The 16,396-nt window shown below is 53.6% G+C and overlaps 1 protein-coding gene across 1 annotated transcript in view; it reads right to left on the reverse strand.

Moving 5' to 3' along the window:
- ARHGEF10L (Rho guanine nucleotide exchange factor (GEF) 10-like) overlaps positions 1-16,396 on the reverse strand; it is a 149,556-nt gene that overhangs the window by 13,960 nt on the left and 119,200 nt on the right. The window contains exon 24 of the mRNA XM_006883599.1: positions 2,679-2,853. Within this exon, the coding sequence (XP_006883661.1) occupies positions 2,679-2,853 (175 nt within the window). The remainder of the gene's footprint in view (positions 1-2,678; positions 2,854-16,396) is intronic.

Raw genomic sequence — 16,396 nt, forward strand, 5'->3', positions numbered from 1 at the left:
GCCTCTGACCTTGACAACAGGGTGATTCCAGGCCAATCATTCTTCTTCCCTGGGCCTCAATTTACCTGCCTCTAAAATAATCTTAACAGTAACGAATGCCTTTCCTTCCTCAAAGGGTAACTGCAGAGAACAAGCAAGTTCAGGGACGTGAAATGTGTTTTAAACACACACAGCAAAGCCAGTGTCCACAGCCACGGCTGCTGCTTCTCTGTTCTCTACCTACAGCTGGGGGCCGGGGGCGAGCGGCCTGCCTTGATCGCTCCACAGACTCGCTACTTCTCTTGCTTCCCTGGGACCTCACGACATGAGCTGAGGAGATTAAAAAGGCCCAGAAGATTATCTGGTTTTTGTTGTTGTTCCTCTAACTTGAAATAATTTAGCTATCAGCATAAATGTGGAAATATTTTTGTGATACAGAGAAGATTTTTATTGTAGTGGAAGTGGATTTAACGCGCATAATGGCTAAATACTATAAAATAAAATGCAATTGAAGCTGGGAAAGAAATTAAAAGAAAAAGCCCTTCGCACTGGTTCCATTCACGTCTGCCCCTCTCAAGGAGAAAAAAAAACAACACATTAGCAGGTGGGCATTTCACTCGCATCCTGTACCTCGTACGCCCCAGGCCTGGTCAGGGGCCCTCCTCACACAGCTCTCCCACCCCACACCTCACCTCAGAGACTCACCTGAGATCACCAGCAGGCAGGTGGTCGAGCCTGGGTTCCAGCCCATGTCCCACCAACCTTGAATCATTCTCTCCAAGATTCACACAGTGGGACTCTGAAATGCAGCCCACCTAGTGTGACTCCTACGTTTCCATCTAGCCTGCTTCATGCCCTGGGACCAGCTGCACCCCTGCCTAGCAAATCTCAGTTTGTGGACCTGTAAAACAGGGATATTCTCCACTTCCTGGGGCTCTGGTGAGGCGGCGAGACGCTGTACTTCATGAAACCCTGGGGTCTAGCTCAAAGGATGGCTCAGGAGAGGGCTATTGTGATGGGTTTTGGTCTTGCTAGTAACCATCACCTGCTTTGGTCAAGGGTCTTAAAAACTCACTACAAAACAAAAATAACAACAACAAAAAATTAATACAATTGAGTTGGTCTAGACTCACAGCAACCCTCCGTCAGGTTTCTGAGGAGACTCAATGAATTCAGGACCAGATGCAAACAAAAACCCAGCAAAGGACACACCCAGGTGCAGCATAGGTTTCACGGCTGGGTGATACAGAGGCTTCTCAAAACCCGGGAGTATGGAATATTATGCCTGTACTTGGTCCAGACTCACAAAGACAGGCAGCTCAGGCCTCAGCCCAGCGTATGGCTGCTTCCATCCCTGCCACAGCCCATTTGCAGGGCCCTTGTAACAGTCAGCCTTGTGCCTCCAGCCTGGCTGGTTCCCTGGCCCCAAAGCCCTCGGTTCTCCCAGCTGCTGAATCCAGCCCTGATTCCTGGACAGGACAACCGGGTCCTCCCAGACTTCCTGTGCAAGGGTCAGTCTCTTGGGTGGAGTCTGGCCTGGAGTGGGGAGCAGGGTAAACTGAGGCCTGCTGGGTTCTGTTCTCGGCTCCAAAGCCAGCTCGGCAGGGTCTGGGGAAACAGAGGACAAGTGGCATCTGCCACAAGCCCACAGTGGACTCAGACAGCGGTGAGACTGGATGAGTGACCATCCTAATCCTTCATCATTCCTCTTCACGCCTCCTCACAAGCAGGCAGGCAGAGGCGGCACAGGGGGGCCACCCAACTGCCGTGGCCACGAGAAGGAGGGGCATGTTCCTTTCTCATAAAGACCTCCAAGGACAGAGACCCTTAGCTAGCCTTACTTTTCTTTCTTCACCTCAATCTGAAGAGAATTTGGGGTGGGTGGAGTTTCGGTCATTATGAATACCGCGATAGTAAAGGCCAGGAAAGCCATGGGACTGGGGTCTCATATGACCTGGGGAACTTCACTTCTGGGAGCCCCAAGTCGCTGTGGATGCAGGAGAGGGGATGGGGGACAACAGGAAGAACAGTTCTAGGTCCAAATACTGTGCCCCCACGTGGGGAGGGACCTCACCCCCTAGAAGTGGTGGCCCCCCACACCTGGGGAGGGACCTCACTCTCCAGAAGTGCTGCCCCCCCACACACCTGGGGAAGGACCTCACTCTCCAGAAGTGCTGGCCCCCACACCTGAGGAGGAATCTCACCCTCAAGAAGGGCTGCTCCCCCCACACCTGGGGAGGAACCTCACCTCCTAGAAGTGCTGCCCCCACCTCAGAAGGGACCTTGCCCCTCTGAAGTGCTGGCCCCCCACACCTGGGGAGGGACCTCACTCCTCAGAAGTGCTGCCCCCCCCCACAACTGAGGAGGGACCTTGCCTCCCAGAAGTGCTGACCCCCACATCTGGGGAAGAACCTCACACTGCTTAAATGCTGGCCCCACACACCTGGGGAGGAACCTCACACCCTTGAAGTGCTGACCCCCCCACACCTGAGGAGGGATGTCGCCCTCCTGAAGCTCAGTTCTGACAAAGGCTACTATGAGACTTGGGAGTTCTGCCTGGCACGGCCCCCGTGGTCTGGATGGTCCCCATGTTCAAGTCCCCTCCCTCCACCTCTAGCCACCAGTCCCTCCGCCCCCACACCCCGACTGTCCACCCCTCGCTCTCTGGCCTCAGTGCCCAGCCAGACCGGTGGGCTCACCTGGCAGGAGGAAGGTGGTCCTGGTGGCGATGTTGATCTCCTGCAGGTGCTCCAGGGTCTCGGTGTGGAAGAGGCGGATGGAGGAGCCGGAGGAGAAGGCCATCCAGACGCCACTGCCCGCCTTCACCATGTGCGTCACGCTCACTGCCTCGTCCTGGTGCGCCTCAAAGCTTTGCTGCGGCACAAAACAGGGGTTTCAGTGCTGAGCCTGCCAGCAGAGCCTCAGACTCCAAAGGCCTGAGGGTGCCAGACCCACTCTGGACACCCCTTCTTCCTCCTATGACAGCAGTGACTTGGTCTTCAAGAGTAAGGCTCACCGTATCAGCCTGGACTCAGGACTGGGAGGAAAAACCCCGAAGTCTAATGGTGGGGTGCTGGGGTGCTCTGAGGATGGTAGGGAGGGACAAAGCTATATTTTTCTTTGTTTGGGGATTTTTTGGTTTTGGTTTTGGTTTTTTGTTTGGTTTTTTTTGGGGGGGGGGCAAAACTATTTCTGATCCATTCTGTTTGCCAGATTCCATGACGTAAATACTCCCAACAGGGCCAACTTCAAGCTACTACTGTGATGTCAGACAGTGCACTGAGAGGTCAGCAGCCGAGCTCCTACCCTGCAGGCCGGAGACCTGTGTTCGATTCATGGCAGATGCACCTCATGCACACCTGTCCATCAGCGGAAGCTTATATACCATCATGATGCCAGACAAATTTCAGCAGAACTTCCAGATGCAGCAGGAAGAAAGGCCTGGCCATCTGCCACCAGTCAATGACAACCCTATGATCACAGCAATCATGACTGACCACAGGGACGGCACAGGACTGAGGAGCAGTTTTTTCCCTTCCACTGAGGTTGTCCGGGGTCAGGGGTCACCATGAATCATGGACCAACTCAACAGCAACTGTCCACAAAGGGAGGTCACGTGGAGGAACACTCATGTGTGGAAAGACACGCTGTATAAGCTCAGCTCACGTCAGGGACAGCCAGGGCCAAAGGCACCAGGAAGAGAGGCCTCTGCAGATTCTAAAGTTATAAAGGTGACCACCAGGCCTGCTGCGGAGGGCGGTGGGGAGCGTCAGCCAAACCCTTGTCTTTCACGGAGGGGAGTCAACAGATAACGTGCGCGCGTTTATAAATCAAGCCACGGCAGAGGAAACAAATTAGAGCTGTAAGAAAGTGCCAGGTGGGTTAAAAATAGAACTGGCAAAAAGGGTTTTTATCCTAGAAAGCAGGACTGGGGATGGGGACGGGGTAAAGGCCTTTGGCGATAAGCCATTCCATGCCATTTTCTTTTTCTTTTATGGTTTATAGAGATACTTCAAGGAACCTTGATGGGGAAACACTTAAGCATTCAGCTGCTAACCTGAAGATTGGTGGTTCAAATCTATGCAGTGGCTCCCCAGAAGAACGACACGGAGAGCTGCTTTCATATGGACTATAGCAAAGTAAGCCCTCTACTTGGTCACATGGGGTCGCTGTGAGTTGGAATCCGTTTCACGGTACTCAGCAACAGTAATGGACTATTTTGATCTTGTAAAACAAAACAGCATCCAAAGGCACCTTCTTTTTTGAGTAAGAGAGGGTACAAACAGCCAAACTCCCCATGCACTGCAGGAGACAGCGCAAGTTCTTGAACTCAGCACCTCGCGTTCCCGTTCCACCCTGGCTCCCACCTCAACACTGAGCCACAGGAAGCGTGGGCTTGCACTGATGCCTAAGGTATCCATGTGGCCATGCTCAGCCCTCTGATGTCCCCCTCCACAACCTGAACCACCCTCTGTGCTCCTGGGAACAGCTCTTAAATCTCTGAAGCCTTGGTCTCAAGGCAACAATCCTCTTCCCTGGAGCTTGCCCCAGCCACCTGTGACCGGCCCCTCCTCCTGCGAGACACCCGCGTCTAGCCCAGTGGCACTGACATCACTTTTTTTCAGCTCTGATGAACTCTGAGGACAGAGATGGAGACTGAGGCCCCTCACTCAGCACCTGCGTGGTGTGGGAACCTCAGTTTCCCTGATTGTGGGTCCCAGCCTGGTAAAAGGAATGACTGGATAGACAGAGGAACCTCATCGACAACAGTTAGCTGTCACTATTCAGCGACAGACGCCTCAAACACATAACACGAGAAACCACCTCAACGCCCAAGCGCTGGGAGATGCCAGGTCCCCACTGCTGGCCTGCCCACATCCATTCAAGGCTGGGTGTTACACCAATGTTCACTGTGGCACTTTTCACAGCAGACAAAAGGTGGCAACAACAGGAATGTCTGTCGGCAGACAAATGACTAAACAATGCGTGGTATATGCATACAATGGATAAGAGAAACGCAATCCATCAAGAGAAATGAGGTCTTGACAGACAATCCCTGAGAATCACGGGGGCAATAAGCCAGTTACAAAAGGACGAATGCTGTAGGATCTCACCTAGAGGGGGAGCAAGCAGAAACCAAAGCCCAGTAGTGGTGACCAGGGGTGGGAGGCTGGGGAAAGGGAGGAGCTATTCTCTCCTCTAAGGCGCAATGAGTTTACGGCAACGGTAGGATAATGTGGTGGCAAAGGCTCTATCAGCAGGAAGGATGCAATCAACGTCACTGACGTGTGGAAACTGTTGACTTGGAGAAGGCTTTATTGTGTGTGTTTGCATCACAGTTAGTTTTAAAATAAACTGTGTTTATTGAGATTGTGTGATGAGCATCAAGCAATGGGAACGCTATGATAACATTTTAACATAAAAACAAATAAGTTAAGTAAAAACCAGCCGCAGCCAGAAGGGGGGGAGGAGCAGGCACTGGGAGGAGGGACCTGCATACTGCGGGCTGTTCCAGGTGGCAGCACCTGGTAATTTCCTTCCTTTCCAGTTTTTTGTTTCATAAATAGCATGTGTTATCGGTACAAGCCCAAGACAGCAGGAAGACGTTAGCTTAAAAGTGTATTTACAATCAGATCCGCTGTTAAATTGCATGCTTCCAGTGACACCACGGGCCTGGGGCCTCAGTTTCCCTGCTTGTAAATGGAGATGTCAGGAGGCTTATAGACGACAGGGGGAGGGAAGCCCTGTCCTGGCCCTGTGCCTAGGATGGTCTTGTTCATTTAACAGATGCTCCTGAACGCCTATTATGTGCCTGGCATGGTGCTTGTTGGTGTTATTAGATGTTGCCGAGTCAAGTATGACTCACAGCAACCCTAGGAACAAAAGATCTGAACCCTGTTCTGTCCTGCACCATCCTCATACTTCCTGACACACAAGAGCCCATTGCAGCAGTCACCGTGTCAACCCGCTGGTTGAGGGGCTTCCTCTCCTTCGCCGACCCTCCACCCTTCCCAGCATCATGTCCTCCAAGGAATAGCCCCTCCTAGTAACAAGCCCAAATTATGTGAGGCGAAGCCTGGGTGCTGGGAATACAGGTGAGAAAGATAACTAAGGGGCCTGTTCTCGTGGAACAAGAGCCCAAACCAACCAACCTTTGTTTTCCTTCCTTCAAATATCCATAGTGACTACTACACAGAAAAATCCAGGCACCCCTTAGCTGTTAGGTCTCTACAGGGAGGCAGTGGCATTTGGTCAGAGGCATAATCAGCTTGGGGACGATGGGAGAGGGCATTTCTGTCACAGGGCACAGTAAGTGCAAAGGCCCTGGGGCACAAGAACTCTCTATGACCTTGAGCAATTGAAATGTCAGAAGAGACAAGGAAGAGCAGTGGTCTGAGAAGAGGTGGGAGAGGCAGGCCCCAACTGACTGTGCAGGGCTGCCTCCAAGTTCATAGCGAACAGTTTACATTTTTTTTTTTTTAGTTTACATTTTAAGTACTGAAAGGGGGTGAGCTGATGACACAGATTTACCTTTGAAAGAAGTTCTATCATGTATCAAATGACTAGGTTCCTGATCCGGCCCAGACAGCCTGAGGTGGGCTCAGTGAGTGAGATGCGTAATGAGGCTCCGTTTCTTGACCCAGATATTTGAAGTGGGTGTCTACAGCCTGGCCTGGGCCCTAACTCCACTCAGTTTACCAAGAGATTTCACACCAAGATAAAGAAAGAGCTAAAGCAGCTTGTGGGGGGAGGGTCTCCATAGGGAGTCAAACTAATGAACTCAGTGCTCATTCTAACCAGACTTCAAGTTCAGGAGAGTGAGACTGAGATGTCCAACAAAATGTCTTTTCCTGAGCAGGACTCAGATGCTGAGCTGCACATGCAACGTGCAAGGGAGGGAAAGGCACAGGGGAGGCAGCCAGTGGGTGAGGGGCCAGCACAGGAAGGCAGTGCTCACAGAAGAGGGGGTGGATGCAGACCCCAAGAGAAGAAGCTGCAGCTCCCCTGCAGACAAGCTAACCAAAGAGCACTGTCTCCATCAGTCCAGGGCAAGGACAGGCTCTTAGATTAAATGAGCAAACCAGGAGTTCCTGGGGTGAAAGGTCCTCAGTCCTCCTTCCTCAGCACCCCTGTACCCACGCCAGTGAAGCCCAGTTCCCAGGAGGCTGAGCCAGCGAATCTCTGGGATCTGTGGAGGCCAAGCACAGAGGGGGGGGGGTGCAGCATAAAGCCTAGTCTAGTTTGTCTTGTGGAGGGAGAGAGGCTCTGGCCTCCCTTCCCCCCAACCTGTCACCCTCAACCTGCAGCGCTGGCTTCCAGTACTCTTCTTTCTAGAGACACATGGCTTCCAGAAGATTGAGACTGGTTTGCCATTGTTTTCCAGAACCAGCCGACCCTCAGGCCTCTTTCAGGGAGGCTGGAGCTCAGACAACAAATCTCGTGAGAGGCCTTACCGGTGCCAGCAGGCTAAGCAATCATCAACTCCACCTCAGATGATGACACTGAGGCCTGCGGTGGGTCAGCGGTAGAATTCTCACCTTCCATGTGGGGGATCCAGGTTTGATTCCCAGCCAATACACTTCATATTCAATCACCTCCCATCTGTCAGCAGTCTGGTGTGATGCTAGAATGCTGACCAGGTTTCCGCAGGCCTTCCAGACTTAGACAGACTAGGAAGAAAGGACTGGCAATCTACTTTCAAAAGTCTGCCAGTGAAAACCCTATGGATCACAATGGTGCAATTTGCAATGGGTCCCGGGGAGGGCACAGGATTGGCCAGGGCATCGCTCCCTTGAGCACGGGGCGGGGGGAGGTCACCATGGGTCAGGGGTTGACTCACTGGCTGACAACCAGAATGACATTGTAGTCCTGAGACAAAAAGTATTACTAACAGCTCTGACTGCCCTAACAGGGCCTGCCATGACTCAATGGGGTAGATGATGGGGGGAGACGCCAAGGTGCTGTCTGCAGACTAACCCCGAAGCAGCACACACACACCTGGGACACACACCCTTCCCGACATTAGGGCGCGCACACAGGCTCCCATCCACACTCATTCCTGCACAAAGGTCACAGCATCTCCTGCCTCCAAAAAAAGCTAAGCCACGTGGAAGCAGAGGGGCCTGGAGCACGGAGAGCTGCAGCTGACTCTGTACCCAGCCAGCCAGTCCCGCGTGCTGCTGTCAGAATCTAATTAAAAGAGAAGTCGGCAACGGAGATCCAGGCTCCTTGCTCCAGAGGCATAACGAGTGTGCCTCCAGGCCCAGAGGGGTTTGCAGCAGGCCTGTGCAAGCCTGCTGAGCCTGAGCCCGCAGGGGTGAAACGGGTGGAGAAAGGGTTCGAGTAAAAGTGGAGGAGCGGTAGTGCGTTTCCAGCTCCAGCTTGGTCCCAGTCCCTCAGTCTCACGTAATCTCTGGGCTCTGGAACAGCGGAGCTGACAGCCCCCCCACACACACACACCCCACCCCACCCCACCCCCAGGAGCCTGCACCCTGGTCCAGGCCGGACGAAGGCAGAGTGCGGGCTGCAGGAGACACTCCAGTGTCGTGGAGCTCTGGGTAGGAAAGGCTACAGGGCCACAGGGCACAGCCCTCACTGCCCACTGTACCGGGCAGCAATCAACCTCACTGCTCGTTTGGTCTTCCAAACACGGGGTTTTCATTTATCTAGAGAGGAGCTCAGGCTTGTTTGATCTGAATTAATTGCTCGAGGAGGCTGTCAGCTCATCAAGCCTCTGCTCCTCCCAACCCTGTCCATCTGGTCCCTCAATCCCAGGCCACGGAGTCCCATCCCTCACCTGGGGCCACTCCTCCGACCCCTGGCTGGTCCTGGGGGCCCAGAGAGTGGGGCTGCCTTACCTGCCTCCCATTAGTGAAAAAGGTCCCCAGCAGCCCACCTGTCACCAGTGCAGCCAGGCCCCACACTGAGCTCCTGGAGTGTCTGGTGCGTCCTCCCTGTCCTTCCTGTGCTCCAGGCGGGGCTCTTAATTAGGTGCCTCGACTGTGCCAAGAGCTGCTCCGTGAGGATCATCTTCCAAACCAGCAGCCCTCCCTCCCTCCAATCCAGCCCACAGTCTGGTTTGGTAAGTCATGTTCTCCTGGAAACAACAGTTGCGTCCACATAGAAAAGAACCCATTCAATCACCTTAGGAATCCAGCACTTGGGCTGGACACTACTGGGGGACTTTGAAAGATAAAACAGCCCACAAAAATATCCTGATCTCTTCTTGGTAGATCACTGGCTCCGAACCCATCTGGTGTGCCTGAGGTACTCGCCTGGGACTGGGAGCCAGGTTTTGACAAAAGACAGGAGCGTCAAGTGTGAAAAAAGCCAGAGTAGGATCACGACAGAACTGATAACAGACGAGGTCCAGAGGCTGGAAGGCACCGCATGGCACACACCACGGACCCGAGCCTGCCACGGCTGGTGAAGACGGCCAGGACCAGAGGACACTCATCCTGCTGTGCATGAGGTCAGAGCTCTGGCGGCATACGCCGGTGAGCTGTGCCGCTAGCCCAAAGGCCAACAGACTCCAGCCGTTCAAACCCACCAGCAACTCCGTGGCAGTCTTCTATTTCGATACACGGTCTCAGAAAGCCGATGGAGGGTCGAAAGGAGTAGACCTGACTGAGGGCAGTGAGGGAGGGGTGATACGTGAGGTCGGAGCTGGCTCAGGAGCACCTAACAACGAAAAGGAGACCTGGCAAGCAAATGCAAATGGACGACCCCTCCCCAGATAAGGGCATAGGTATCTGGGGGAAACCTGCACACAGCGAGTATTTCATAGCATCCACGAACTGATGTTAAATGCCTTAGTGTGACAGGGGCTGGCGGTTGTGTAGAAGAGACAGACCAAAGCATTTAGCAGTCAAAGGTAATAATATTGTCTGCCAGAGACTTTTAAATGGTCTAGCAAATAAATAAAGAAAGAAAGAAAGTGTGTATCGCCATGGGTGAGTCTTTGTGTATTTGTGTGTTTGTATGTGTGTATGAAGGTACGCAGTTCGAATCCACCAGCTGCTTCGTGGGAGAAACATGGGTAATCTCATCCCATGCATTTTACTGCCTCTAAAAACTTGCAGGAGGCTCGGCTGTGAGTCAGTTCCCTCCTTGAGGATACACAACATGTGTGAATGAGGAGAAAAAGAAATCTAAAATGATCCTAGTTTGTTAAGAATGAGTGTACGTGTGCGTGCATGTGTGTGTCGCACTATTCAGATATCCAATTTTTCAAAGTGAACAGTTGCAGGGCAAAGGCAGTTATGCTTTAAAGAGCTGGTGCTGTGGGGCCAAGGGCCTGGGTCTGACACCCTCCTGCTCCACCATCTCCCACCTGGGTAGGTTGGGCCAGTGAGCCAGTCTTCTCTCCTCTCAAATGGGGTGGGAAGCACCTGCTTTATGGGGTGCATGAGGCTGCAGTGGGAAGTACCCAGCACATGGGGAGAAGCCCAGACATTCTGGTCACCTCATCCAGAGGCGCCGGAGTGAAGCCAGGTACGTCTCCGGCCCCGGCGTCCCCTCACTCCTCAGCCTCTCGGCCTCACAGCCCCACGGCCGGCGCCTGCTGAGAGGGTTTCAGGTGAGTGAGACTGCCCCAAATAGTGCTGACACAGCCCTCCCTGAAGTCGTACAATATTTATGTGCCTCCAGGTGACGTTTCTCTGCACGGTTTCCATAAATTCCCAGGGTGAGCACTCGGTGCTCAAAGTCATTAGAGCTGAGATGACGCCAAGGAGCCGGGAAAGAGAGCGAGGCTCAGGCTCTCGGGGCAGGAAGGAGGCAGAGCGACGGTGTCCCCAGCACCCACCCTGTGCCAGGCTCCGCCATGCACCTCATGGGCCACACTTCATCTTCAGAGAGGGGTTTACAGAAGGACAGGGAGTCAGCCCGGGAAAGGGGCAACCACCGAGGTGAGCCAGCTGGGCAGGGGCAGAGCTGGGCCGGAGCCTTACCTGTGGTCTCCAAGTTCAAGTGCTCTCCCTGGAGGGTCTCAGAGGAAACTGACACCATGCACTGAACAAGGTGTGATCAGGAAGGGGCCTCCAGAAGTACCATCATGGTTCCAGAAATACCCCCAACCCCGGCCACACAACCTCACCTGCCAACACAAAACCAACTCCCACTGCGTCATTCGTGACTCGTGGCAACGCCGTGCGTGTCAGCATCCCACTGAGCGACGTAGGGTTTCAGTCACTGTACCCTCAGATCTTTCTGCCAGGGCACCTCTGGGTGGCTTCAAACTGCCAACCTTTTGGTTGCACTATTTGCATTTCAGGAATAATCTCACAGATGCTTAGTCCTCACAGCAACCCAGAAGGTGAGAGCCATTCCACTCTCATTTAACAGACAAGAAATGAAGAGCTTCAAGAAAACAGGCCTCACAGTCACTGTGCGAGCCAAGGAGGGGCTTGAGGACTGAGACCCTGAGGTCATGCTCCGAGCTGCTGGGCTGGGCATGCAGAGAGGGACGCGAAGACCTGGGAAGCAGCCGGCACAGACACTCTCATTCTTATCAATGTTCCCCAGTCAAGGGCAGGAATTGAGAGGCTAAAAATGACAGTCAGCAAGTCACACTGTTTAGGAAATGATAGAAGACGAAATTCTAATCTCAGAGAGCCGAAGCGTCCATTTGTCCAGCAATGCACCCACTTGTTCAGGGCTGTCCTAGTTTGGAAACCGAGCATGCTGCCTCCCGAGAAACTGCTCAGTGCTAGGCAACCACAGTGATTGGACACCTTCAGGAGACTCTGCAGGCCATGCTGTGTTCACAGGGCCTGGGAGGACAAGACACCTCTCTCAGGCTCATTTGATGTCTGGCTCCTGCCTTTCCCTTCCCAGCAAGTCAGGGAGCGTCTCTGGGTCTCAGTCTACTCGTCTGCAGAGTGGGGCTTAGCTCCCGCCTGTCTAACAGGACCTGAGCAGGTGCTGGGCTCTCCTGGTGCAGGGCACCATGTGAGCCTAGGAGGGATGGAGGACGAAGGATGGAGGGATAGATGGCCCTGATGGCTCCAAGACAGCCAGTCCTGAACATCAAGTCATGTTAGCATTCACCGCACAAACTCTGGTATCCTTAAATCCATTTTTTTTAGAAGGACAACAGTTTCTGCCAACATCTCCAAAGGACAAAACCACTCTGGCACGGCCTCCCCACCTCCCCTAAGTTCTGAATTCCTGCACCCCATACCCCTTGTCACTAAATACATAAGAAGATGGGCAGATACGGGCCGACCCCTCACCACTGCAGGCAGGGCCCTCTGGGGATGCTACCGTGATGCTATGCTTGAAGAACTGAACGAAGCCCAAATCTATCTGTGTATCTGGTGACTCCGGGGGAATGTAAAAGCAGCTCCATGTGTGGGCCATTGATATTCTCCTCATTAGTCCTAGCTAATTTCCTTTTGTTTTCTTCAATTAAGGGAGCCAGCCTAGCGTTGCCTATCTGGCATCGGCACGTAAGCAAGGAGGGCCAGCGCCTGCCACCTGGGCCACCAAACACCTTTGCTGTGAGCCTTTCCTCAGTAACAAGCAAGTGCCTGGGCTGCGAGGGGACTGCCCAGTGTCAGCCATCGCAGGGACCTGTGAGGATGGAGGGAATGCACGCACATCCTCCCAGAGCTCCTGTGCGTGCTGCACTGTGCTCACCTCACCCCATGCTACATGAGCTCCCAGGATCCCCCACGAGGAAGGCACAACCACAGAGCTCAAGGGTGGGAGTGGGGTGACCTGTCCGGGCTCGGACAACAGCGATGGCAGAGCTGAACTCAGGTGTGTGTCACTTACTTTCCCTACGGTACTGACCCATGCCTATCCAGGCAACTCCCTGCTTGACTCTCAGTCAGATCCAGGCCCCATGCCATCACTTACTGCCTGTTTCCTCAACTTTATAACAAAGGCAATCATAGAAGTTACCCATGGGGTGATGGAAAGGCTACAAGGGGTTGCTACTTGCAAAAATGTTGGGATAGTCTCAGAGGGGAGTCTCAGCAAATACTAACTCAGGGGTCTCTGCTGACCCAGTAAACCCCCCCCCCCAGCCTCCTACAAGGGGGTAGATCCAGAAGGATGCACTTCACGGCTGGAGCTCAGGCCCAGGAACAAAACAAAAACCCTTCCTGCTGGGCAGGGAGTACTGGAGCTGCAGGGTGTGCACCCTACCAAGGGAGCAACTGAGAGAGAGAAACAAAAACACCCAGAGTAACATAAAGTGAAGTCAGAGACGAGAGGAAAGAGGAGAGCGAGCAAAGCAACCCACGAAGAGGGAGAGATGACTTTGTGCTCAGAGAGGAGAGGGCCACGCGAGGAAGAGTGGACGAGACCAAGAAAGAGAAAAGTATGGCATGAAAGAGCATGCAGCTGCAGCCGCCTCTCAGAATGCATTCACCATCCATGAGGAATGCACCAAAGACAACGTGCAGCTCGAGGATGAAGCCCTGCACACAGTAGGGGTGTCATAAATCACAGCTCACTGACCCACACATTCACCTTCTCTTCTCCCTTGAGAAGAGTGCCCACCTCCTCTTGATCCCACTAGCCCCTTCCATAAACTCAACAGAGCCGTCCTGCCAGGACCAGGGGGCACAGTGTGGTGGAGAAGCCCCTTGGGCTCCCATTCTGACCCTCTGGGATGGAGAGAACAGAGCTGGGAGCCAGGAAGCCAACGGCTGGGGAGACAGGCAGGGTGTGTAAAAAATAGGACTGGGAGGCTTAGTGGTCAGGTCAGTAAGATGCCTACTCCAGGGAGCCCAGCCCCTTCTTGCTCCTCTCCTGGACCCCTGGGCTCTGTTGAAGGGTATGAGCATGAGTGTGGGAGCCAATCCCAGTGGGCAAGGTCTTTTGTCCAGGGCAGCTGCTCTGTGCCAGCCTAGACTAGTGCTGCCACTTGTCTGGCCTCACTACCAATACTACAAAGCTCCCCTCTCTCACCTAGGTTAGGTATTCAGGAGAGCACACAGCCAGTCCCTTAACTCGGTCATCACCTCTGGTCATCAGCCCTTCCGAGCCGAGCGGCCACGCTGGCCTAGATGACATGGCAGATGCTGTGGGAAGTCATGGGGGGGAGGCTGCCTGGAAAAGCGGTTGTAGGAGTAAAGAAGGGAGCTGAGTGCAGGTGAGATGAACAAGGAGTCAGCGTAGCACCTTCCCAGGATAGCTGCACTTGAACATCAGGTAATTCAGAGGGCACACAAACAAATTACAATCCTGCAAGAGGATGGCCAGGCAGGTGCACAGCTAATGAGACAATGGACCATGGCCTCAGGAAGCAGGCAGAAGAGGGCGGTGGTGGTGGCCTGACACTTTAGAGTCAGAAACACCCTGACTCTTCCCTCCACCCCTCACCGAGCAGTCCCTGCCTCTCTGAACTGATCTGGAAATCACGAAGGAACGCGCACTAAAGCCTCCTAAGGACATGTGCTAGCTCAAGGGAACGAACGCAGAGCCGCCAGCTAAAAAGTCACCAGTTCAGACCCCCAGCCTTTCCTCTCCTCTCTGCTTCTTCAATTCCTGTCCTGCTCCAATTCCCAGAGTCACATTACAGGACCTGCGACTGAGTCACAGCCTCAAAGTTTGTTTTTTTAAAAAACTACAAAGTCTCTTCATCACTGATTTTTCCGGGAAATGACACACTCAACAAAGGTAGGATCTAAGTTCTCTGGCGGACGGGTGGAGGATAGAGGCTGATGTCCGACCCCTGAGGCACAAAATGAATCTGAAGACATCTCCTGAAAAACTCTAGGACCCTCAGAACAGAGTAGGAACCACAGCTCTGAGCCACTGCGGGCGCATTTAGTCCTTGATGCTCCCCAGGGAAGGGGACCCCACAGGACTCCCCAACCACCCCACCTCCTGTCTTTCACAGGCTTCCTGCAAGGAAGTTCCTCTAAACATCTAGCCTCTATCTTTCCTGCTGCTGGACAACACCTCCACTCCTTTTGAACAGGTTACTTTCAGAGCCCACTGGGGAGTCTTCACAATCTTCAGAAAAATCGATTCTTCAAGTTTTTACCTGCCAACTTTTAATTAAAAACAAAAACAAACACAGAATGACAACAATGACACACACCTAAAAAAAAAAAATCATGAAAAGTGCCAAGCAGAGACAGCCGGTGGAGAGGCGTGACCTCGACCCGCGTGCACCACCGGGCACCTCCCTTGGCAGTTTCTGGGGCGGGGAGAACCGGGTGCACTGCTTCACCCTCACGCCCATTTGCATACCATTACCCAGGAAGCCCCGCGCCCAAATTCCGCTTTTGCAAATTCCCACCCGTTTCGTGTCATAAATAAGACAGGAGACAGAAAACTAATACAGCCCAGTGATGCATTATTCATGCCGCGTCACACTGTTATGATAGATTTACAACAGCTAATACATGCAAACTAAGTTTGGGCACTAAACGTGAAAATTAAGGGTGGAGAAGGCGGGGTGCGTTGGAGGGAGCACAGGGAAATCCGGGGGCTGCTGGTGTCCAGGAATCCAGAGAGGTTTCTTCTGTGCGGTGCACGGTGACAAAAAGCATTAGTGCTGGTATCACAGGCCAGCACGGGAGCAGGCGGAGGGCGGCGGAGGGGCTGGAGCGGAGGTGGCGGGGATTATTAACAGCCGGTGCTTTGGTAAGCACCTTTCATTCGCTCGCCTCCAGGGCTGTTTGAAATCAAGCCCTCAGTCAACTGTTCTGCATAGCCCCCCATTTCCTTCCACACTTATCAGACACAACCCAGACAGGGTCTTGCCTCGTATGGCTGCCCTTGTCCTCCAATCCCGCTTACTATGTACCTACTGTGCGTCAGACCCCAACCTGATGTGGCCTCATGTGTGGAGTCTCGGTCAAGATTATTCTGCTATCCCTCCCAAATGTCAACCCGCAAGAGTTCAGGTGGCCTAGAGGTCAGAAGCAGTGCTGCAATCCCAAATGTCAACCTGCAGTTGTGGGGAGGACTGGCCAGGGGTGTCCGGCACCAGCGGATCACGAGGTGACCTAGTATGTGTTAAACAGAGGGGGCTTCGGACAGCCCTCCTCAAGGAGAGAGCAAGGACGTCAAGACTCCCTCAGGGCAGGCCCTCCAGGTGGAACCGGGGTGGCATCCTCTCCCCACGGTAACCCCTCTGCACCAGAGCAGTCTACACAGGGAACCTCACGGCCAGCCTGGACCCCTCACCCGGACCAGCTGAGCCCTGACCATGAGGTATTACCATGCAAACACCTCAAGGCTGGCACGCGGCGAGGTCAGGGGCAGAGGCCCAGTCCCTCACGTGACACACCTGTCCCATTTGCATGTGTCCACGCTTCTTCAGCAAAGGTCCTTGCTGAAGGTCAGCGTGGAGGTGCCCGTGTTACACTGTGGTGTGGCTGCCATCCAGGCAGAACGCACCTCTGCGGTCCACAGACCTTCTGGCAACCCCTTTGCCCTTTCCACGGAC

Source organism: Elephantulus edwardii, unplaced genomic scaffold (assembly GCF_000299155.1).
Source record: "Elephantulus edwardii isolate Elephantulus edwardi_28Jun2011 unplaced genomic scaffold, EleEdw1.0 scaffold00028, whole genome shotgun sequence".
In the NCBI taxonomy this organism is placed as follows: domain Eukaryota; kingdom Metazoa; phylum Chordata; class Mammalia; order Macroscelidea; family Macroscelididae; genus Elephantulus; species Elephantulus edwardii.